Raw genomic sequence first — 25580 nt, forward strand, 5'->3', positions numbered from 1 at the left:
CACCCTCTCTCTGTGTTGATCTCCAGCCCCTTGTTTACAAGCCGGTCTGGCTGCACGTTCATGTACGTTCATGTGAATCACCACCCCCCATTTGAGGCGTTGGCCCTACCCTCCCTATAAAAGGCTACAGCCAGTGAGTAATGGCAGCGTGTATTTTCGAAATGAAATGGCAGAGAGCGGAACGTCCACCTGAAGACGACCAGGATCTGACACTACCTCTAAAGAAACAACGGTTGTTGGCGAAGAAGTTGTCGGATAAAGAAAGGGACAGAACCCGGATTAACATTGGTCTTGCATTTCCAAGGTGGAGAGCACTGCAAGAGCTAAAGGGGCTACAATTTGACTCAGAGCTAGCTCTTCTTCTCCTGGACAGGTACAACATGAAGTCAAATGTCTGTTTTAATTAGTGTTACAGTAACATTAGGCACATGTTGCTATGTCGATTCAATTAAATTTAATGTTACAATCGTAGCATGGGTTAATGTCCGGAGCTTGAGTTATTAGCGGCTCTGTCCCAGCAATGGGTCAGGCGTTACGGTTGTGTTAGGTGAGTAGCCCGGCAGCCCAGCTAACATTTGCAATTAGCATTGGGGTTGGGGGGTGTTGGAGAGCAGAGGAGAGGGAGGAGTGGCTCATGACACACTTTGTTTTGCTCTACAGGCAGTGCACAACAGCGAACCTAGCGGTGAAACGATTTCGCTTATTGCATTTCAAAATGGGAGTCTATGGGGATCGGAGCCAGCTTCAAGTGGCCATTAGAGGAACTGCAGTTTTTGACCTCTGCATTGGCCTCATTTTTCAGCCCCAGAGGTTGCCACTTGGTGCCAACTGAGTAAAAATTGTCATTACCAAAAACAGTTTAAATGTCATGTATATTGTCTGCAATTATTTCAACCTCTGTGTTCTCTAGTAGACCTGACTTTTTGGTGCTCAAATGTAAAGATTTCCAGCTGTTCCTTCTCTAGACATTTTGGCCTATTTATTAGTTATATTTGGGTTTTGGTCTGTTGGTTGATCTAACAGTGAGCACTACTACAGTTGAGTGATGCAACAAATATTCACCACAAGAGAACAACTATTTGCCTGGTTGAGAAATTCAATCTGCCACAGTAAGTGAACCCAGTCAGCCTGCTGTACCAGAGCAGTGTTGACTCTTTCTTTGAGGAGGCTAGAGTTGGAAATGTGTGACACAGCGCAGCAGTGAGTCAAGGCACCACTGCTGATATGAACGTAATAGAACTGTGTCTCGATTTGGACCGAGGCAAGTGAGGTTCAGACGGAAAACTGTGAGTCATGGCGCAGGCCTTTGTCACAGACTTGTGACACTGTGGATCATATGTCTGAGTGCAGTTATGAGTTTTCCTGTCCCTCTGTCAAAAATATTCTGCTCTCAGCTGCTTTCTTTTGCATACTTAAGTGTCAGTGAGTGAAGGAGCCAGTGAGCTAAGGGCCTGGCCTCAGAGAGCAGACACACAGCTAAGCAGCACAGACGATGAGGCTTAGAGGCCTTCTTGCTGCTCTGTGGTTGAACCTTTCCTTCACGTGATGCAGTTTAGTGAGTCCGTCTCTCTGTACAATGTAGAGGTTTTAGCCACCAGTTTACACTGAAAAATGTAGTCTTTGCAGCTCTCAATCTTCCAATGTGTTACTTAAAAACGACTGCAAGGATAGTATTTTTTCCTTCTTTTGTCTTCCTGCTTCCCCTTTCCTTCCTTCTCCTGAAGTGGCTTCTGTGGAAACCGCCTGTGTGTGTCACAGGTGTTTTTATCAGCCACCATGTGCTGTTAAGTAGGGCTGGCTGTGTGTGTGTGTGTGTGTGTGTGTGTGTGTGTGTGTGTGTGTGTGTGTGTGTGTGTGTGTGTGTGTGTGTGTGTGTGTGTGTGTGTAGTGGCTGAACAATGGTTTCTTAGTTGTGTCCTGACTAACTTCTGGCCCTTATCTTTTGTTTTGGGAGGGGGCAGCAGGACCCAACTCACTCTGGTGTGTGTATGTGTCTGTGTGTGTGCGTTGGGGCTGCACAATTAATCCTGAAAAGGTTTCAATGTTGTTTCAGGCATGAAACAATCTGATTTCTGAAGGACATTGCTTCGGTTATATATTGTTACATACATTGTCATATATGTTATATATTTGCTTCGGAAAGTTGCATTTAGAATGAGTGAACTCATATGCTGTCACACACAAATACACTTCAGTGCTGAGACTTTTCCTGAACCTACCACTTTGATAACACTAAACCAATCAAATCAGTCACAAAGCTATCTGTGAGGTCAGGCTGGGACGCCACAAAGAGTGTTCAGTCTTTGGTTGAGGTTGCCAGGGAGGCAGTCACCAGTCTATCCTGTAGCTTTTCTAATGTGCACTACCGTTACTGCGAATGTGTTAGCTCTGCCAGAGGTGATACTGTAGGTAGAATGACTTTGGCTTCAATTATCTCACTCAGTCTGTGTATGTTTGTGGGGACAACTTTAACAAAACAGCCAAGGCTATGCTCTGCTTTGTTAAGTTGACAAAACGAGATGGTGACTTAGCTAACATTTTAGCAAACATAGTATTCTGGCTGCTGACGGTAATACCATGCAAGGCATGTATGTTGTTGTGTATTGCCTCTAAATTCCCCAGTGTGCAGTATTTGGGGGCATCTTTTGGCAGAAGCGGAAATAATATTCATAACTATGTAAACATTAGTGTATAACCACCTGAAAACAAGAGTTGTGTTTTCTTAGAATGAGACTTTTATATGTACATGTACATAACTTTTAACACTGAATTTTGTGGAGAAGACACAGGAAAGGTTTTCTTCTGATGACTTCCATGACAGATATTTTTGTACAGGTGTCACTGTACAGTAGAACAGTGCACCACCACTCCAAAGTCCACTAACTCTTCTTGCAGGTCTTTTGCAGTCAAACGGGGGTTTTGGTTTTCCTTTCTAACAGTCTTACTAGCAGCTTTCTATATAAAGGTTTTCTTGGTCTTCCAGACCTCAGCTTGACCCCCACAGTTCCTATTAACTGCCATTTCTTGATTACATTACGAACTAAGGAAACAGCTACCTGAAAACACTTTGGTATGCTCGTATAGCCTTCTGCTGCTTTGTGGGCATCAGTTATTTTAGTTTTCTAAGTTCTAAGTTCTAAAAGTTGTCTAAGAGCTTAAATATCTCGGGTCCCAAATGCTTGCATGGTGCTCCTTTCCTTTTTTCACTCTAAAGTTGTACAAAACAAAAATAATACACTAATTTTGCTTAAAATGTTGAAAAGCATGTTTCATCTTTAACTCCATGCCTTTTTTGGCAACACACTTAACTATTTACATAAAATAAAATTTTGCCCAAACTTTTTCATGCCACTGTACCATTAAATCCTACAAACTAGACCTTGGCTGTAACATGATATCAGATTTCTTATTGTGAATAAACAGTTTTATTTGCAAAAGTAGCATACAGGAATGTGTATGTACAGTTCCATTATGTTTGATGTCAATTGCCAGTTGTAAGAAGCTATTTGTTATTCCATTGTCAGCGCAAATTAAAACTGTCTTAATTAGATTAGAAGTACCACCATCTAACATTAAGTACTAAAAGATCCATCTTCTCAACTCCACTGCGGTGTGTATGAAAAGTAAAGCAATTGGGGGAGGCTGCGTCCATCACGTTTCATCTGATTGGTTTTGGCAAAGCCATAGCCTCCAACTCCCAGAAATGTATTACTATGGGGTTGATGGTTTAGATTGAGATTCATATTGTACTGTTCTTTTTGAAGGAAATTTGCTTTCACAGGCAGTACAAATGAACACTCAGAACAGGTAACACATAGGATATACACAGAAGAACACACAATAAACGCAGCACAAGTCTGTTATAATCTACCCAGGCTATTTAAAAAAGTAGTGGCAGAGTGCACAAAACTCTTCCCAAAGCAGGATGTCTTGCAGAGTGGTTGTCTGTATCTGCGGCCGAAGGGGAGGAGGATGGAGCGTGGTTTGAGGGGGTGGTTGGGGTTGTGTGCCTTGATCAGTGCTCTGCTAGTAGTAGCAGTGTCAGTAGGCCAGCAGGTTACAGATGGGGAGGCCAGTTATTTTAGAAGAAATAGTGGTGATTTTTAAGACCTTGTTTCTAATGGTGAGGGTGAGCATGGGAAAATAGCAGATGGTGCAGTACATGAAGATGGGATCAATGATGCTTCGATACAGAAGGAGCAGGAGGTGGGGCTTGACTAAAAGAGCCCTTAGTTTGCAGATGGCGGAGTCTTTGTTGGCGGCGTTTATGGATATCTGCAGTGTGCTGATCGAAGCTCAGTCTATTATCCAGAGTGATGCCGGGGTGGTGGGTGTATTGCAATGCTGGGTGTCAAATATGAGCTAACTGAGTAGGCGCTGTGTCTGAGTCCCTGTCTGTGAAGAGGGCGAGTATGGCTGGGTCATCAGAGTATTTAAAGTATTTTGTGATTGGGGATGGGCTAATACAGTAATTGGTGTAGAGTGTGTGTATAAGAAGCAACTCAGAACACAGCCTTGGGGAGCTCCAGTGCTGACATTGATGGAGGGGGAAATAGTGGTGCCCACTCTGCCTGGGGTCTGTTACTTTTTTTTTTTTTTTTTTTAATTTGGCCAATTCACTGAGGGGCCCATCAGTGAATTGGCAGTTCAGCTTGGTGCACGAGAAGAGATTTGGAAGTGAGAAAAGTAAACAAAGAGCAAAAGACAAGAGGGAGTGAGACCAAAACAACAAAATTTTTCTTTAGCCATTGAGCACCTTAGCAAAAATGTTCCCTCATGGTTTGTGTTATAGTGCATGATAAATATGCTTTGTTCTGTCAACATTGGATTGTGTTGTTATCGTGCTAACTGCCTAACTAGCGACAAGATGGTCTTCAGGTTTCCCTTTTTGTATAACAATTTCAGATGTTCGCTGACTGCTGGTATGGAGGGGCATGTCCTCTCATGCAGGTGCAGAACATAAATGCTTGTTGGCCGTTGGTTTGGTGTGTTATGTTTAAATTTTTGGCCGAGACAGGGCGATGTGAGGAGATGCTGCAGGGGGCTTTTGTCACTGCTGGTTCTCTGAAGTCGGTTTGGTATAGCTGGGCCTTTAGAGAAAACACACAGGCAGCTACCTGAGACTGAGGCTCCATAGATTCTAGGCTGTGGTCCCACTTTCCACTGACTCTGGGGACACCCCTGTCTATAAATGTGTGCCCAATTCAATTTAGACTTTCTCTGTGTTGGAAGTGTTACAGAAGTGTTACAGGTCAAATCTAGTAAGATTTATGTAATGAAATGTGTGTCTGAAAGGGGCCTAAATAGTCCTCAAGAAATTAGTTGATTTTGTTTTCTTTCTTGCTCTTCTGCTTCCCCTCCCTCATAATGTTTAAGTACTTCATGTCCTAAGATTTAACTTGGAGCCAAATAGGACAACACTTAATCTGTGTCAGGTAAAAGGAAAAATTAATTGAGGATGTCTTAACTAAGACACATGCGAACTCACAACCATCTTACCAACACTTCGTTAAACATCCCCAGTCCGCACTGAGACCAAAATGTAAACACTAAACTGAGGCATGTACTACAAAGCCAGTTCGACTTACACTGGAAATCTTTTTAATTACCTGGCTCGACTAACCCTAACATTGGCTGTCTGGATAACCGGTATCACGAAGTTGGTTATCAACTAGTTCAGTCAACTCTGGGTTTTCCTATCCAGCCACAAGCGCGTTCATGTGAAAGAGGCAGGGGTGATAATTATGGGTGACATCATCAGAACCATGAATGAAGTAGGCTAGTTTGTGCAGGACTGTTTATCTAAGGGACAGTGAAAAGTGAAAAATCAGTGTGAAATGTAAATGATAACTGATTAACTTATAACAGAAGATGCAGAAACACAGTAAAATTATTTCCAACTGTTAAACGTAGACCAAGACCAAGCCCTTCTGTGCAGAGTTTGTGTGCTCTCCCCGTGTCCACGTGGCTTTTCTGCAGGCACTCAGGTTTCCTCCCATCCAAAGACATGCAGGTTAACTGGTGACTCTAAATGGGCCGTAGGTGTGGACGTGATTGTAAATGGTTGTCTGTCTCTATTTGTCAGCCCTGTCATTGTCTGTCAGCCTTTCAAGGGTGTACCCCGCCTCTCGCCCAAGGCCAGCTGGGATAGGCTCCACTCCCCCCCGTGACCCCTGACAGGTTAAGTGGTTACAGAAAATGAATGAATGAAGTTATAATACTGCTAAAATCACGAGTTCAGTGTTGTGAAGGATCTCTCCATTTGTTAGAAGCTCTGTTTTAAACACAGTGGAAATAAAGCCCTGGAAAAGTGAAATGACTGCTGACCTATTAAATTATATAGGCTACTCTTTTTTTACCTGTCACTGGACTTTTGTTCATGGATACTCCTTTCTTTAGTAATCTGAAGTTTAGCTGTTTAGCGTAAGTTACCACAGTGATTTATCCCAGTAAAAAGTGAACCAGCTTCATAGTACTGAAAACCCAGAAGTAACCCCGAAGTCATCTCACTAAATCCAAATCCTACTTCATAGTTTAACACTCTGTCCTTCTCTCCTCTCTTCTTTCTTAATGTCCTGCGTCTCTGCTCCCTACAGCGTGTGTCAGTGGGCCCGCAGGCTCCACGCTGGTGCTGAGACAGTATGAAGAGGTTCAGGAGACACGGCCATGAGTCCCAGAGAGACCGACTCAAACAGGAACTCTTCCAGTTCAACAAGGCAAGTGAACCCTGACACAACACACAGTACAGGACACATCAAAAGTGCACTTAAGCAAAACAAACCTGCTTCCTGATGTTTGTATACCCCTGAGCTCTCTGCACTGCAGAAAGGTGCACAGTTTTAACAGGGTCTAAGCAGGATTTGCCAAATGTCAGCTGGTGTTAAAAAAGGGTTCATTAGCTACTGTTGTGTCATTTTGTGTTTACACCTATACATTGGTTTATTTAATAAGTCAAAGTATGGAAAAGACTGTGGTTACATGAGCTAATATCCTCTTTTCTGAGTCAAAATCATTTGAATGATGATTCACAGGAAAGTATCTAAATAAGAACAAACATGCTAAATATACAGCATTCAGTGTATCCTGTTTATATGCTCACCAGTCACAAGTCAAAAAGAGAGGGCTCTGCAGACTTTTAACAAAGATGGAGCTTCTTGGAGTGTTAAGCACTAATACTTGTTAACTGCAGAAACAGAAACTATTACTGCTGTTTTTAAAGCAAAGAAGGCGAGTTGCACACAGCATTTAAATCCAGGGGCCAGATGTAGAAATGATGCACACACACAAACATTCATACATGATTTCTCAGACATACACCAGTATTTTTAGTATCACTTGCCCACGTCTAGGTGTTGTCGCACCTTCTCCTTCCTTCCTTGCAGTTCTCATACTTATAATATTTGCTCATAGTCATACTATAAACACTGTAGTTTTCCTTTTTTTGGTATTTTTTGGCTGTGGTGGCCCACTATGGCAGAACGGTACCAGCAGAAACTCTGGGTGTTTCTGCAACTTAAGCAAATTGGATTGTGACATTAATTGCAATCTTGCTGCCTTATGTTCGACACACTGCTCCGCTCGCTCGCTCGTTGGCGCAGCTTCTGGCTGCTTTTTCATCATACTAACTTATGCTTCCTCACATTCTCTGTCCTCCCGTGACCTGAAAATCGTCCCCCCTTTGCCATCATGGAGGGTCTTCCCATTAAAGCTCTGATGAGCCCAAAACATCACGCGCAACCCTACATGAACCCACACAGTTTCTCTCCAAGCCGAACCCAAACCATGGCAGCAGCTTTGGGCTTAAGTGAGATTGAAAACCTGAATTTCTACTGTAAAAAAAAAAGATATTATATTATAGTTTATATATTACAGTATATTTTTTAAATATTCAAAAAATTTTCAAAAGCTAAGGGCAGATCTTTGCAGGGAGGAGCTAGGACTCAGGGAAGACAAGAGGGTAAGTGAGGAGACACATTAGCATAATGATAAGCACCCCCAGTCTGTTAACATGTGCAGTTAGTCTGTCACCATGTTAGCTTTCAGCAGCCGTCCGTGTTGATGAGCTAATTTTTTGTAGTTTGCACAACTAATTTGTCAAAAATCGATTTATATTTATATTATCGATTTAATTTTGATTTATTTTGTGAGTATTATCTTTTATCTGCACTAGGAGCAGTATATTTTTCATAATATTTTTACATGTTTTTCAATCGGGCATTTATTGTGAATCATTAAAGTCTGGATTTTAGGTCCTGTAACAGAATCATTGATTACCTCTCTGACCTTAATGATGATGGCTGCAATATTACTGCTGTTGATAAAATGCATGTGATGAAATAATAATTTGGATGCCAAATGCAGGCACACATATCTGTGTGTAAGTGTTGTGGACAACGATGAATGTTGTCTTGTCAGAGGACTGTGCCAGTGTGAAACTGACCTTCCTCTTTGCCGTACTCTGTATTAACAGGGACAGTGGTGATCATGTCTGTCCTGGAAATTGATCACTGTAAGCGGATGATTAGTATAACACAACCTTTTTTCTTTTTCTTGTTCAGATTACCTTCTATTTGACATTTGTATATTTTACATGGATATAAAGCAATGAAACAAACAGCTTCACTGAATTTAATTAAGCGTTTCAAAGTACAGTGCAGCTGTATCATCAAGGGGACATTATGTGACCAGCATTGCAGACCCACCTGACAATCAGGAAACTGTAACCACAGGTTCTTTCCCCATGCACATATGTTTTCTCATCAGTCTTGCTGCTGCATTTCATTGGCTTTATGGTACTTTATAGTTCTCTCCAGGAACTGGACTGGATGCTGTTGGATTGGTTCAAACAAAGCAGATCACCTCAGGAATTAAGTTTGTGGGAATGAATGGTGTTAATGTTCGATGATTTAGGAAATTGACTGATTTGTGGCACCGTTTAAAATATACTTTATAATCCTTAGGCTTGGGGGTTAAATATTTTCCAACCAAAAGGCTCAAGTCCAATTAAAGTCATTAGTCACTGGTGTTGAAGTAAAAGTCGAGCTGCAGGTCTTTTTTTGATTTTGTTAAGTTGAGTCTAAAGTCATCAAATATGTGACTCATGTCTGACTCAAGTGTTTGGTGTTCAAAGACTTTTATACATCTGGTCCCTGGAGAATACTAAAGATCCAGAACTTTTAGATGTTCCAAAAAAGACTGACTGAGCTGTTTACATGAAGTATTTTTATCCTGATTGCTTATTCAACAGTTAACTAAACAAGAAGTCCTCCTGCAAGATACTTTACAGTTCCCAGATATGACACAGGAAGTGCCAGAGGCTGGGTTTGAGAAAGCAGGATTCTTATTTCTGTGTTATCTGTAGTCCTTCTTACTACTTGTCCAAATGCTGTTATCTGCAGTCTGTTGTCTCCATCCTGTCCTGACATTGTCTCTACTGTCACAGCTCGGTCTCACCCTCCCTCTGTCTGTCTCCTCTCTCTCTCTTCAGACTGTGGAGCATGGATTCCCCCACCAGCCCAGCGCTCTGGGCTACAGTCCCTCTCTGCAGCTGCTGGCCATCGGCACCCGCTCCGGGGCCATCAAACTGTATCCTTCACCCTACCTGTATGTTAATAGTTGTCAGGGAGGAATCGGAGCATCATGTTTGAACTTGAGGCAGGCAGAGCTAATGAGCGGCTGTGACGCTGCTAAATCCTTGTCTGCGGTTCACATGGGTACCTGCTTCAGGTGCTTCATTTTCCCACGCTGTTGCTCAACGCCGCCTGGCATTCTCAGACAGTGGAGTCTGTGTCGCCTTTCGCACAATTATGCTCATTGAGAGTGCAGCGGAGCCAGTCAGTACACTCTACCCATTGACACTGAGACACACACTGGTTTTGATAACTGCGGTACCTTCTCTCATTAGGATAATCCATTCATACAATGCAGCAGATTGTTCCAGGATAAAAATGCAAGAGGGCACAGATGAAGGAAAATCTTTGAATGATTATTGTCAGTCAAAGTACAGAGCAGCTTCTGTTCTTTTTATATAGCAGACATGTATCATGTAATAATGGTATTCCTCTATGGGGATGATGATGTTTCTCCACACTGAGGTCAGGGTCAGACACACAGCAGCAGCTCAGCTGGTGCAATGGTTTGCTCATTGACATGTGAGCAGCATGAGAGATGAAAGGAACACTTCACCCCCCAAATAACCATTTGTACATCAGTTACTCACCCTGTGTTACGTTAGTTTTTCTGGCATGCCTCCATGATGAACAAGGAATCCAAAAACAGAGAAAATTCTGGATGAATTGAAGTTATAGGGGTCCACGTTTAACAATAGGAAGACTGTATCAAAACATCCATTTAAAAACTCACACAATTTGTGCACTTTCAAACTTTCACTTGTGTCACTGAGCATTGTTAATTATGCCATTAAGTGTTAATACTTTATAACTAAATTCACGGCTCTTGCGATTTAAAAATTGCCCTTTATAATTGCGATTTTGTTATAGAAAGGGTGACTGTGTTTACATGCATTTTTAACCATATTCCGACAATGACAATATTTCTACTATGCTGTTTACATGTCTAATGAAAATGCATGTCCCAATAACATTCCTGTTGACATGCAGCTTTGTATGAATTAAGTTATTTTTTATTTCTGAATTAAGTGCCCCGAGATGTTGTCACGTCAAAATACGGAGAAGTGGAACAGCTGAATCTACTTGTCATTTTGCTTCTTTGCATAGATATAGGATTTTTTCGGTTTTCTTGCCTGTAGCAGAGTTGTTCAACCATATGAATACAACCCTCATCTTTCATTCCTTTCATGTCTGAACATAGGTATGTATGTGTCTTCTCCTGAGCAGAAATGTGGGCTTTTGAGCATGCATTTCTACTAAGCCTTACACCCAGTTTAGACCAAAGATTTGCGACAAGACAAAACCATTTTAGAAAGTTTCAGAGAGAAGTTGCAGCTGTGTGAACTGGCCGGTCTGAGCTTGACTGAAGACGGCTGATGGTGTCACCTGCAACTCTGCTGGTCAAATCGCCGGTGGCTATGTGCTTATACTCCCTCACGCACATTCTCACTGAATGATTAATAAGCGCTGATATTTATATCATTTTGGCATATTTATTACGAATACAGTCTATCCGATGCTCGCTTTTTTGTTTGTTTTTCACCGTTTCATCACTACTACAAATGCAGCTGTAGCAAGTATCTCACCATCACTATACTCATTCATATTTTAAGATGCTACACAAAATAAGCCTGAAAAGCTGGAAATCAGAACAGAAGTACATAGAGTTGTTGCATAGATGCTACACTGTCTATCTACTTGCATTGATGTGAACCAGCAGGGGTCCGTTTCACAAAGCAGGTTTAACAAACTCTGAGTCTAATCCTGAACTCTGAGTTGATCTACTTTGAGATAGGAAACTCTGAGTTTCCAGTTCCAGAACAACTGATTTGAATCAGTTTAATCAACTTGGAGTAGTTTCACTTGGAGTTAAGCGCATGCACCACAACTATAAAAAGCCAGCATCAATGGAGCCCCGATTCGACGAGTCACCTTGGCAACGCGGAAGAGGGCTGTGTTTTTCACCCCACTAGAATTAGAAATCTTAATGCGCTCATATGGCGAGTTTGCACATGATTTCAAAAAGAAGTGCAACACCACTACAGCTGCAAAAGAGAGGGAGACAGCGTGGGAGAACATTGCTGCTCGGGTCTTGAATGGTAGCCTATTAATTTATTTCATTTAGGTGCAGTCCCGCGGGGGAGAAGCGCACTTGGCAGCAGTTCAGGATGAAATGTAAACACATTGTTCAAACAGGTAAGACCTCGGCATAATCTCATGGGGGAACCTCATTTTGATCATGTTTTACATTGTAAAGTAAATATTAAGTGGCTGTTTGACTGTGCAGTTGTTTTATCCCCAACATAATGCTGTTTTCACACACATCAATGTCTTCTCATCTATATCATGTTCTGTTAAATAATTAAGCCTATTTAAACTTACACATACTTCTACTCAGCCAACAGAAAGAAGGCAGATGCCTGTAAAACGAGCACACTTTTCTGACCGCCCTGCATACAGTTGCCTTACTCAAGTGCTCAGCATCTCATTGTACAAAAAACTTCCATTTGCAAAGAAACGCAGCGCAACACACAATATCTGCTGGGATGTGAGAGCATGACTACGATTGGTAATGTTGCAAATCTAAGGACGGATTAGGTTGTGTATGTAGATGATGGACTGTGACATGAAACGGTAGGTTCAGCTCAAAAATATAATTGTCTGGAAATGCTAAAACATCTATGCGCGGTCTGATAACCATCTCCTGACGAATATTTAATTCTCTGCAGTAATGCTGCACCTTCATCCACGGGATCGTTATCAAAAGGACATGCCATGTTAGTGAAAAAAGTCGCCACCTACTATGCCTGATGGACTTCTAATATACTGACTCTGATTTTTTTTTAATGATTTTTTAAAATGACAGACGGCAGAATTAGGCAACGCCAAAACTCACCTGCTGACTGAATGAATGAGGAAATCAAATGGAGTGTGTGGCTCTGAAAGAGGGCGGAGACAGAGAGAAACTCGAGGTTCATTGAGAAAAACCTGGTCCCGACCAGGTTAGGTTCATAGAGTCTGTTACTACGGTAACTGACCGAGAGCTTAAGTTACCTCTCTCTCTGAAACAGGCTAGAGTTACCCCTCTTTCTCTGGTTTGAGTTACCTCCCTTTTTGAAACGGAAAACTCAGAGTTTCCCTCATTTCAGGGTTAACAGACTCTGAGTTTTCACTAAACCTGCTTTGTGAAACGGACCCCAGGTTTTAGAGCGTTGCATAACAGCACATTGCAAGTAGTTGCCTGTTTCAAATCATCTCCTAGTGAATCTTTGATCTGAACTGGGTTTACAAACTGTTGGTGAGTTGGTTTATGTACAATGTCTCCATGACAACACACAGAGCAGACTGTAAACAAACAAGAGATCATGTGTCGCAAACTGTAGTAAAAATTCCAGCTGAGATGCGTCTTCTGAATTTAGTGTCCATACATATATACATCCAAATAATGCTATTAAAACCTAAATAATACCAGCATATCTTACATGTTTTAATTGGAAAATGCTCAATTTGGAAAAAGGCCCAATTCAAGAAATCCTAACTATATATGCAGTTTACATGGTCCGTATCAAATTCAGGATATTGTCATATTCAGAATAATAGTGGAACATTGGTGTGCATGTAAACATACCCAGTGCATTATGAGCCTTACTACTGACCAATCAGCTCACTGTGAAATTATTTCTTTGGAATCCCAATATGGACAAAAGTAATGTGTTCATAATAAGGTGAAAAAAGATAAATCAGTAAAAGCATTTGCTTTCCATGATAATTGTCAGAGAAGAAAGAACCATTTTTACACAGCCATGTGTCCACTCGGGGGTTAAAACATGGCTTCTAACAAATAGATAGTAAAGTACAGTTGAACTGATGGTAACAAAAGTTGCACATAAGTTTCTCTAAGTTTGTAGTGCATGCCTGTGCACTTGTGTCATAGTGCACTAATATAAGACAAGCTAAACAGGGACCTGCTCAAAAAGAGATGCTCAATACTGCTACCCACAGTCAAAAACTTGACAGGTTACTTTAATACTGCTGCTCAGGGAAACAAAAGGTGACTGAAAATGTTTAGATGCATAACAAACAGCATATCTGCTTTCACTTTTAAACATAAATATCCACATACTGTCTATGAGCTCAGTTAAGTGTAAATGCTACATTTGGGTCAGATAAACCTCATCAGACATTCCTTCTTTTTTTTCTTCAGGCCTGAATATTCCTAGGTTTCCTCTCTGTTTTCACAGCAGCCTTGAAAGTTGCCGTGAAAATGTTCACTGAACGTCACTATTTGAATGAGCCAAGACTAAATAAATAGCACTGTGTCTATCACAAATCCAGTCTGTCCTTAACCAGTGGTCAGGTATGGAGCTCCAGGTGTGGAGTTCATGGGTCTCCATGATGAGAATGCTGCCGTCACACAGGTGCACTTCCTTCCCCACCAGGTAAGAAAATGTACAGTGTAACACACTCCCAGCCACATTTTGCTTTTTAAAGTAGCCTGCTTTGTTTAACATGAAGGAGACAGTGTTTTAAGTGTAGAATTGTATTCCCTCCCAGCCACCAGTCAGTGCCTTAGGTTTTAGGACAGTACTGATTGATTGTGACTCGTGTTTAGGTTGAGCTGGTGACTCTGCTGGATGACAACAGTCTGCACATGTGGACTTTAAGAGCTCACAAGGGACTTTCTGAACTGCTGGAGATAGGACGCTTCACACTCACTGGACCGCCTGGGTAACACAAACGCACACACAAATACATGTTTTCCTCTTTCTTGACCCTTTCCAGTGCCGGTAGTTTTCAGGGAAACTTTTTTAGGAGCTTCTGAATTTCATCTACATTTCAACCAAAGGATGTAAGTTCCAGTCTTGGTTTCTGGGATGTAGTGTCTGGTCCACAAAAGTTCCCGATCCTGAGGTGGTACTTTCCTGTCCTTCAGAAGTTATCAAGGTGGAGCTGAATGATCAAACATAAGCCTTCAGGCCAAATCAGCTGCAGCAAACACTGGTTGTTGCTTGTATTAGTGTTAAGAGTGGAATGGGAGTTTTTTTGTAATTGGTTTACTTCCTAGAGCTCCTAAATTCTTGAAATTATTTGGTCAAGAAGGCTTATTCATCCAGGCACTGCTCACTTACCCAGTTTTATAAATTCTATATAAACATGCTGTATCGTAGAGCTTCAGCAGTGAGACGATTAAAATTAGTTAATCATTTCATTCATTTTTTGACCATAAATGGTGCACCAATTTCTTGGTGCAGCTCTATTGCATGTTCTCAAATGTGTGCATTTGATGTATTTTGTTGTCATTTATAATGGTAAACTGAATATCTCTGAGGTTTTGCCATTTGGCTGAATCAAGCAACATGAGTATACCACCTCAGTCTACAAGAAATTCAAACTGGCCTTTTTCACTGTTTTGTCAACCACATGATTATGGTGGAAAATAACTGTCTGATTAATAAATAATGACACTAATCGTTAGCTGTAGCTGTGCTTTATACAAACCGCAACCCTCCATGATTTCTCCAACTGATCTCACCTCCCTCTTCTCCTCCTCAGAGCACCTCCAAGTGTGACCAGAGTGACAGCAGTGCTGGCTCACTCCTCAGGGGAGCTGCTGCTGCTGGGGACAGAAGGAGGACATGTCTTTATAGTTGAAGTCCCAGGTTTCCGAGAGCTGGAAGAGAGAAACATTAGTCTTGACCAAGTGGCCAGCAGGTGGGCAACAACAGCACACCAACACCATGAACATCATTTATAGCACTGATTTCACGTTATCATGACAATGAGCGTGATCTTTCTAATCAGGGAGCTGAGATTTCTGTGCAGCTGTCCCTAGCTGATAACACTCTACAGATCAACAGCATTTATAACATCCATTATCAGTGTGTCCAGGATCTCACTCAGATCTTTGTCTAGTCAACAATATACAAAATTACATTCATATGAACTAGAGCTAGGTGTTTTGTTCAGTCTAATCAGCAAAGCAGCACATATGTTGGCATGTATCATGGGTAGGATTAACAGTTAAATAACAGAAACACCTGGGACAGCAAAAATGATGTTATTTTGGTTTACTATTAGTGAAATGTCTTAGTGAAATGTTCCATGTTAGCACAATATCAACCAAAATATTAAATATAATCAAATTTGACTCAGGGCTCCTCAAAAAGATGAGGAAAAAAATGGAGGAGCTGCCTCAGGGTTCTTACTTTTCCAGTTTTTGTTCTGCTCTAGTCGTACAGCCTGTATTTGCCAAACAAAGTTGCAGTTAAATTACCACAAAGTAATTCCATACAGACAACATGGGGCCTTTGGAGCCCCGACGCCATTCATGTCTGACCATTTGATCAACTAAAATGTCTATCATGGCGAGGTTAATGAACCCCAAATTAACAAAACTGGTTTTACTGAGGGAAGACGATCTGTGTCATTAATGTTACAATGTCCAAAGAATCATGTCTGGACAATCTCCGGTGTTTTGCCCTTGCACACATGTACATGCACAGCAGGAGATTGTCGTGTTAGGCACATTTTTGCCTATTGGAAACACTGGTTTTTTTGGGGGGGGGGGGCATTTTTAAGCTTTTCTCCAGAAATGCAATGGCTTTTATTTTATGATCACAGGAAGCCTTATCTCCTATTAGCTCTAGCTTCACAGCAGAGCGTTCAGGCCCAATTAAAACAATGCAGCTTAGCTGGCTTAACCAGAGCCAGCCGCATGTGTAGAATGTAGGTTGATATTGGAGTTGATTGTTGGAAGTCAGAGATGTTGTATGAAAGTTTACGTTCTGCTTGTTCAGCATTTGTCTGATAAAAAGCTATTAAACACATTCTGAGAAGATTTGAATAGCTATTTTTTATTCTCAGTTCTTTTCTTTTGGTGCTGGCTAAAATCTCTCCAGGGGTCATCATGTGGAACTATATTGGGGCCAAAAGTTTGTACTTGAAAAGATAAAATTTGAAACTGAAAATTCAAGTTTTGATCTTGAATTTTGACAAATACATCAATGTATTCAAAATAAAGTACAATAATAAGTGTACTAAAAGTTTTTTCAGGTTAAATATAGTTATGATTCATTCTGGTAATTCTTTTGAATAGATTCTTTATTTTCATTTTTCACTTTCATATATTTGATATTTGAGTTCCTATTTCTTTCAGTTGCATGTTTTATCTTTTCAGATTCAGATCTTATTTTTTTACAGTTTCAAATCTTTTTTCAGTTTCAGATATTTCTTTTTCACTTTCAGATCTTTTCTTTTCAGTTTCAGACTTTTGGCTCTGATCTAGCATGGGGGCGTGGCATCAACTGAGAGGGTGGTAGAATCATGACAGACACCTTAACAAAAAGACTAGGGACCTTCCCCTTTCATGTTGCCTTCAGGGAACGTAGGAACTAAAACAATTCAACTCAACACTTTATGTAGGCTACATCATGTAATTGGCAGTAAAAAACTTATATCAGTGACAAAATTCCATTTGCACGGCATGCGCAAATATCCTGCACGGCTAAATCTGTTTTAATTTCCACTGTAAGGCTAAGGCTGTTAATATGTCACTTTATTAAGTTTTAATATTCTTCAATGTCAAGGTTCACAGGCAAAACAGTTGTGTTGTCATATTTGAAACAGAGCAGCTTATGTTGCTGTGTTGGTACAAGTTGGTGGAGTGAGATGCTTGGCCAGGTTCGTTGTGCTTCCTGAGTATTTTATTTTATAGCTTTATTGTTTACATACAGCTTTTAGCATTTTGTCGGTTGACCCGTACTTTCTCCGAAATGCAAAATACTTCAATGCTACTTATTTATTCCTGAATAAATAATGTTATCCTCATCGACTTTTCTTGGCTGCTTGCCACAATCTGTCTGCTGCTGGGTTTTTTTTTGTTTGTTTGTTTTGTTTTTTTAAGAATTTTTTTTTTGGAGCATTTTGGCCTTTAATGTATAGGACAAACAAGCGTGAAGGGGGTGACAGGGACATGGGACGCCCGTGTCTGCTGCTGTTTGACGGTGACACAGAATTTCAAAATAAAGGAGTATCCTAAAGATGATGATATGGATTGATGTTTTCAGTTTGCAATGATGGTATTGGCTCATTGATCACTAAATCTATACATCGATCCAGACTGATGGATCGTTGTTGTTATCTGTGTGGAGCTTAAAGTTTGGTGTCAAAGCCCAGTAAGGGTCTGGGGCCCTTATTAATCCAACCTTGGTGTCTTCCTGACTTTAAATAGTTTGACTTACAAGACAGGGATCAGCACAAATGCATGGGCTTGAAAAAAACCATAGCACAAGCTTACACTAATATTTAGTAGCTTTGCCTTTTTCAGATTCTCTGGGGTTTTTTTTTTTCTTTTTCCCAAGGAAACGCACTGCACAGCAGGTCCTGTATTTCAAACAGATGAACCATAAACAACGTAAATGTGTATTGATCGTTCAGACTAAACTGCTGTCACACACATACACAATATAATACATCACTGTGTCCTCAACAAAGCAGCTCTGTGTAAACTGCATCTCAGTCCCAACAGATCAATAATGAGGTTGATGTTCTGTCTCCCATCTTTCTGTTGTGTCTCTCTCACTCATTCTTTCCTCTCTCCTCTGTTTATCCTCCTTCTGTCTCCTCCAGTGTCCCAGACGACTACATTGGCCGCAGGAATCTGGAACATGTAGAGGCCTTACAGGAGAACCCAGTCAACCCAAACCAGGTAGTTATCGGCTACGGACGAGGTCTCATGGTCATCTGGGATCTAGAGAAACAGCGCGCCATCCAGCACATCCCCGCCACACAGGTAAGTACTCTGTAACTCAGTATAACCAGCCAGTCCTGGATAAACTGTGGTCATAACCAGCAAACTTAACCTTGGTATTTGCCTTACGTGTTTTCCATGTAACCATAGCAACTGGAGAGCGTGTGGTGGACAGAGGACGGAGCCTACATTCTCAGTTCACACAGTGATGGAAGTTACTGTCGATGGATGGTGAATGGCGACGATGTGAACGAGGAGGAGGAGAAATCAGACATCCCCTATGGTGAGGATGAAGATATGTCTGCTGTGTATTTTTCTTTCCTGCATGAAATGTGTTTTTCTGGAGACTGATAATGACTCGTCTTTTGTAACTGCAGGACATTTCCCCTGTAAGGCCATTTCTAAAATAGTTCAGCTACCTACGGAAGAAGGGTGAGTTCACTTTATTCACCAGTGTGATTAATTTGTGACATCTGTTACATTTTTTCCCTCAGTGAAAGTGGTTCTAACAGCCTCACCGTTCTAATGTTTAACTTAATTTCCCAGATGTGTTAGATGACCTGTTGTTACACATTAATCTCAGTGCAAACTGAACTGAACTTGAACCTTTGTTTGTGTGTGTAGGCCTCCGTTCCTTCTCTTCAGCGGTGGTATGCCCAGAGCCAGCTATGGGGACAGACACTGTATCACGGTGATTCATGGTAAAACACACGTGGCTCTGGACTTCACCTCCAGGATCATCGATTTCTTCGCCATCAGAGACGGACCACAGCACACAGGCAGGCAACACACACCAACACAATTAACTGATGTACAGCAGATACACACCACACACAGTGATGGAAAGGAAGCTGTTTGGCAAAGTTTTGTAGACTAAACTGCTTAGATTCAGATTGCACAATTTTAGTAGGTAAGCGTGAGCAAGTTATTTCCAAAGAAGTCAGGGGTTTGGGGTTTTTTTTACTATTTTTTATGCATTCGTCCTTTTACTTAAATTTAGAAAGAAACTGTGTGACACACTATGTTGATATAAATGCAACTTTTGGACTGGGTATCAAGTCTTAATACTTGGTATCGACTGAAATATGTCCAAAACACTGACTCTGCTATTAAGAGAAAGCATTGAGGGCTTGCTCAAATTTGCAGTTTCATGATACAAATCAGTGTTTCTCCTGCCCTATTCGGCACATTGCAGTCAGCTCACTTGCCAGGCACCTACAAATGTGTGCTTAATTATTTTCTTTGCTAACTTAATGTGTGACCGCCTCTGAAAATTCAACACTCTCTTAGTACCACCACTATGACTGACAGCAAAATACAGTAGCATAGGCCCACCCTATTCAGCTATGACACTTCACGCAGGAGGCAGGTTTATTGTTTATCAAAACATTTTGCAGAGTTGACTGTTGTCAGCAACAGCAATGCTGTACAAAGGGGTAATAGTAATATCTGCATTTTAACTCTTCTACACAAGTCTCATACACTACAATGACCAGTCCCTCATCAGGTTCAGTGGAGACCCTTATTGGCGCAGCTTTAGTACCCACTAGCACTTGTGCTCAGTTGATTGTTGTCCACTTCAGTTTCAGCAGGGCTGCTCAAAATATCCTCCCCCTGATCCACAGTAATCCGTACAGTATCTGCCCTGCGTAAGCACCACTCTGCCAATTTTACACATTAGACTAAGTTTAGCCAGTTTGTATCAGGCAGGTAGTACTATCCCAAGATTTCACCTTTAATGTAAACTAATGGTGTTTTTCTCCTGTAATCTGATTTTTCTCTGTAATATAGGTTCTAGTTTACATATAAATATACTCATTATAAACTTCCACTGTGGACAAGGGAAGGATGTAAACAGTCTGAAGATATGTCGTCTCTGATATACATGGACCATTCAACCAGTTTTGCTCCTAACAGACATTGGGTGTGCTCACTTTTGGTTTTGCTTTCACGAAAGTGGTTTGAATCATTTGTTTGAACTGGGTATTTTTTTAATGCCTCTGCGCTGGCGATAGCCATGGCTGGAGACAATATGTTTTCAGGTTGTCTGTATGTACATCCATCCCATTCTTGTGAACACAATACATCAGGAATGCCTGGAGGGAATTTCTTAAATTTTGGCACAAATGTCCACTGTTACCTTGTCCGTCTCATTCTTGTGAACGTGACATTTCAAGAACACTGTAAAGGAATTCTTGAGATTTGACACAAACATCCACTTGGACTCAAGAATGAAAATTATGATAAAACTTCATACAAATGTCTAATAGGATATAATGATTAAGTGATGGCATTTACTGTCCAAGAGGTCAAACAAAGGCCACCTTAACTGTGACATCTTAATGTTTATAATGTTTTCACAGACATGGATGTAAATTGTAAGACAAACTTGATTGGTGTGTGTAGGCATACAACAGCAGGGCAGCAATTCTAGTTTTTAGTATGATTTTACTAGAGCTTTTTTCAAGCCCAGATCTTTTACAGATGTTCTCTGACACTATATAACACTGTAGAAATAAGTCTAGACAAGAGACACCAACCTATCCCAGGTCAGTGTCCACACAACAATAACTACTGTGATTGTTCATTTCTGTCCATTTGCAGGAGATCCCAGTGCGCTGGTGGTCCTGGTTGAGGAGGAGCTGGTCGTGATTGACCTGCAAACAGAAGGCTGGCCAGTCATTCAGACACCTTACCTGGTTCCCCTCCACAGCTCAGCCATCACCTGTTCCCACCATGTTTCTGCCATTCCCCTCAAACTGTGGGAGAGGGTCCTCGCTGCTGGAGACCTGCAGAACACACACTACTCCAAAAAGGTACACCTTGGGCAGATGTCACAATTAAAATAATTAAAGTGTTAGCTAATGAAATCACATTGAGCCTGATTCACCGATCTTTTCTTAAGCTTTTCCTAAATTTGTTCTTAAGAAAGGTCCTAAGAGAAGTATAATGGTACCCTGGCTGAGAGACATCTGTATGTAGCATTTACCCAGATACAAAACCTGCTTGTGACTCTTTATAGACTCTAAAGCTTTCATCATACATGGTATGCTGTATCCTGAATATGGACACATTCCTTCATTTCTGGTTGAACAGAAGCATTATGTTGGTATTATTGTTAAACTTTCATTTCCCCTCTCTCCATGCAGCCATGGCCAATAACAGGAGGACAGAACCTGGCCCCAGACCCTCCACAGAGAGACCTGCTACTCACAGGGTCAGTTCTCAACTCTGCAAATATCCATCGACACCATTTCTTTGACACATTTATCAGTATCATATTTATTTGTGTGTGTAGGCACGAGGATGGAACAGTGCGTTTCTGGGATGCATCAGGAGTCTGTCTGTATCCTATGTATAAGTTAAGCACAGCTGGAGTCTTCCACACAGACGCTGATCAGAACGATAACATGAACCAAGGCACTGAAGGAGAGTGGCCGCCATTCAGAAAGGTGTGTGTCTGCAAAAACAGAAACAGAAGAAAGCTGGTATCACCTATTAGCCAAGATATTATTTTAGTTAATAGTTTACTCTTCACAGTAGAAGAGCAAATTAAATTTTATTTGATAATTAATTGTCATACAAATAACTGCGATAAATAATTTTTCCTGACTTTGTAACTCTGTGCTCAGGTACACACCTTATTCACCCAGCTGTTGGAAACACACCCAATTCACTTTTTAATTGTCGCCACATTTGTAACATTGGCTTTAAATTCCCTTGATTGTGTAATTAGACCGAATGATCACAGTCGCCTCACATAATCGTGATCAGGTTATCATGTTATAATTGTGACAGGCCTACACAGTGGCACTGCTCAGCCTGTGAGATCAGTCATATGATGTCCTCTGAGGATTGGAGAAGCTTTTTCAAGTCTGAGAAAATGACCCTGATGATGTCATCAGGGTTACTATTGATTTATAACTTAAAGTCTTAGTTACAACCTGGAGGTTGAGTTTATAAGGAGAGGGTGTTTATCAGTCATGGAGGGTTTAATGAAGAGCCTTTGTTGAGTTGCATCGTGGGAAATGTACTGTAAGAACCATTGTTTTTGGAGCTTGACTCATTCTAGGGACTAAAAGTCACGATATTTCCTAATCAATCATTCAGTCAATTTTATTTATAAATGATGATGATGATGATGATGCTTTGACTTTGTTAATTTTTAGCTATTGATTTAAAAAAAAAATCTGACTCACATAAGTCTCCTAACTTTTTTAAAAGTATAGTAAATTGCTGGCTTACCTATTATTTTGTTCTTTTGTCCAGGTCGGCTGTTTTGACCCCTACAGTGATGACCCAAGGCTCGGCATTCAGAAGATCCACCTTTGTAAATACAGTGGTTATCTGACTGTAGCTGGCACTGCTGGACAGGTGAGATAACTGTTAAACATTAACTGTAATTTTTAACATGGTAACAAATTAAAGAATGTTGCATGAAGTCCTACTCACGGCTGTAAAGGGTTCTCCACAGGAAGGGGAAATAATAAGAAACAAAAAAATAACAAGTACATACTATGCTGTGAACTGAATGCATCCCTTAAGACTAAGCATGTTTGATATTTTAAAAACTGATACATTCATATACAGTATAAACAAACAAGGGATCCAGGGATGTTTTCTCTACTTTATTCTAAAGAATAATTCTGGTTATTATTATTACAACATGAGCCTGTCTTTCATAGTTTTACCCATCATTTGTATCAGTTTGCACCAAGTTAATTGCTGAGATCTCACAGAGCGGCATCAAAATCTGACTGGTGAAGAATCACCAGACACACCATCAGACAGTTTAAAGACAGACAGGAAAGTTTTGATATTTGTCTTCTTTTTGTCTTTTAAATGGGTTTGGCTTACCTGGTGCTCTGCTTACAAACTGTCTGATCACCTGACCGCTTATGTCTTGACCTGCCTAACTTTGTCTTCAGCCATGTCACCACTTTGCCAGATCTCATTGTCTAAATCCACCATGAAACAACAATTTAAGAGATATGTAGCGTGACAATAATAACATTTGATGAAGTGTCGAGGGTTTTTAAATTCTATGATGTGCACTTCTGTTAAGGATTTTAATGGAATATGAGAGGTCAGTCAACTTCACTAACCCTCCACATAACTGCACAAAGACATGCAGAGTTCACTGGTGAATGTGTAAAGACCAGAGTTCAACAGAGTTGGAGTCCTTTTCTTCAGCCGTTTTAAACTTGCGATCAGTTTTTAAATAGGGTGTGTTCAGCTTACTCTCTTGTATTCCACTGTGTTTCATGTTTGTCTCGTCAGATCCTGGTGCTGGAACTGAATGATGAGGCAGCAGAGCAGACGGTTGAAGCCAAAGTTGTGGATTTGCTGCAGGGCCAAGAGGGCTTCCGCTGGAAGGTAATGAGCAGTGTTGGACAGATTACTGCAAAAACAAATACATTACTTGGGACTTGACCATTTCAGTTCTTTACTCATCATGCTCTGAAAGCTGTGATATCTCTGTGCTAGTTACAATATATTACTTTCCTGTTACATCTCTTGTATCATCTAACTAAACTGGAAGGAGCCTCTGTCTGTCTGTCTGTCTGTCTTGACAACCGTTCATCCAATTTACTGAACACTTGGCTTGTATTGCTGAGGACCCCAGGAAGTGCAGTGTTCTGCCAACTCCTGACAACGACTCATATTTACTGTTACATCACCCAACAGCATGCTAGGTACAGCGTAGAGCTGGGTATCAGTACTTGATACCTTTAAGGTATTGACTGAAATGGCCCCGTACCAAGTAGTGTCAAAACAGGCAAAAAATACCTGCATTCGATCATTTTTATGCCTTTGTGCTCACAATAGCCAGGGTGGTCAAAGGTCAAGGTTACTGTTACTTTGTCTGTCTCAGACAGACACAATTGTGAACACGTTATCTCAAGAACACTGAAGGAATTTTTTCAAATGTGGCAAAAATGTTCACTTGTACTTAACAATGAAATTTTGGTGGTCAGAGGTCAATGTCAGTGTGTCCTTGCATCCACCTCATTCTCATGAATGCAATATCTCAAGAACACCTGAGGGAATTTCTTCAGATTTGGCACAAACATCTACTTGGTGGTGGTCAAAGGTCAAGGCCAGTGTCCCCTTATCTTTCTCATTCTTAGGAACACGATATCTTGACAATACCTAGAGGGAATTTCTTGGCACAAATGTCCCCTTGGACTCAAGAAAAAACTGATTACAGTTTGGTCGGTCAAAGTCACCGTGACCTCACAATACATGTTTTTCTATGCTAACTATGACAACACTTCACACAAATGTTGGACAGGATATAATGATGAAGTGATGACATTTCATATCCAAAAGGTCAACGGTCAACTTCACTGTGACATCATAATATTCGGCATAAAACAATGTTTGTGGCCATTACTCAATGTCATATGTCAGGAGCAGAAGGAAAGACATTTAATCAGATACTTAATTAGTGGCACTATTTTTGGGTGTCCACCTTGAAACTGTGCTGATTGTTCAGATCTTGTGAGTGCGACGCATCTATGTTTTGACAGACATGGGTGTGAGGCAGTAATTCTACTTTGTGCCCAAATCTATAAAAAAAAAAACCATATACTATTTGTATGGTTTCATCACTGCAAACATTGTTTAGTTTTACTGACGAGTGATTGGCCTGCTACCAGCTTCAACCCATACAGTGCAGTGTGTTTAACAGAGTTGGCAGTTCAGTGTGCCAAGATGCAAGAAACAAAAGGTTTCAAAGTATGTTTAAACAACATGTCTGTGGCATCTGATGGCATTTTACACAACTTTGTTCTTCCATTCATATGACTGTCATATGAAGTAGGGGGAAAAAGGTATCAAATGCACTACTCTGTTGGGATCAGTATCACTTTGTATATGTATATGCACTGGTATTGGAATTTTTTAAAGAATACCCAGCACAGCTTGCTCTCTGTTGCTTGCTACAGTATAATCAAGATGCAATAAAGAAAGAGACCAGATATGTCACATTGTAGCAAACTCAAACATCTCAAACATCATATAAAGTAACTTTCAGGACCCAAGGATGGGTGGAGTGTGCAGTTGTCTGTATGAGCAGCAATACCACAGGCCAGTATTTGTAACTGGCCCTCTCCTAACAGGCACGTTTTGAACTAGTTACTTTTGAATATGATTTACCACCTGACAATAGCACTATGCCAGCACCACAGAGTTTAAGC

At 40.8% G+C, this 25580-nt stretch overlaps 1 protein-coding gene across 1 annotated transcript in view; it reads left to right on the forward strand.

Annotated features, from left to right (window-relative positions):
- llgl2 (LLGL scribble cell polarity complex component 2) overlaps nt 1–25580 on the forward strand; it is a 51080-nt gene that overhangs the window by 11657 nt on the left and 13843 nt on the right. The window contains exons 2-15 of the mRNA XM_049563033.1: nt 6597–6716; nt 9488–9585; nt 13987–14068; nt 14242–14357; nt 15183–15341; nt 18258–18420; nt 18529–18661; nt 18756–18810; nt 19003–19157; nt 20983–21194; nt 21528–21595; nt 21677–21830; nt 22648–22752; nt 23659–23754. Of these exons, the coding sequence (XP_049418990.1) occupies nt 6642–6716; nt 9488–9585; nt 13987–14068; nt 14242–14357; nt 15183–15341; nt 18258–18420; nt 18529–18661; nt 18756–18810; nt 19003–19157; nt 20983–21194; nt 21528–21595; nt 21677–21830; nt 22648–22752; nt 23659–23754 (1671 nt within the window). The 5' untranslated portion in view covers nt 6597–6641. The remainder of the gene's footprint in view (nt 1–6596; nt 6717–9487; nt 9586–13986; nt 14069–14241; nt 14358–15182; nt 15342–18257; nt 18421–18528; nt 18662–18755; nt 18811–19002; nt 19158–20982; nt 21195–21527; nt 21596–21676; nt 21831–22647; nt 22753–23658; nt 23755–25580) is intronic.

This window comes from Epinephelus fuscoguttatus, linkage group LG20 (assembly GCF_011397635.1).
Source record: "Epinephelus fuscoguttatus linkage group LG20, E.fuscoguttatus.final_Chr_v1".
NCBI lineage: Eukaryota > Metazoa > Chordata > Actinopteri > Perciformes > Serranidae > Epinephelus > Epinephelus fuscoguttatus.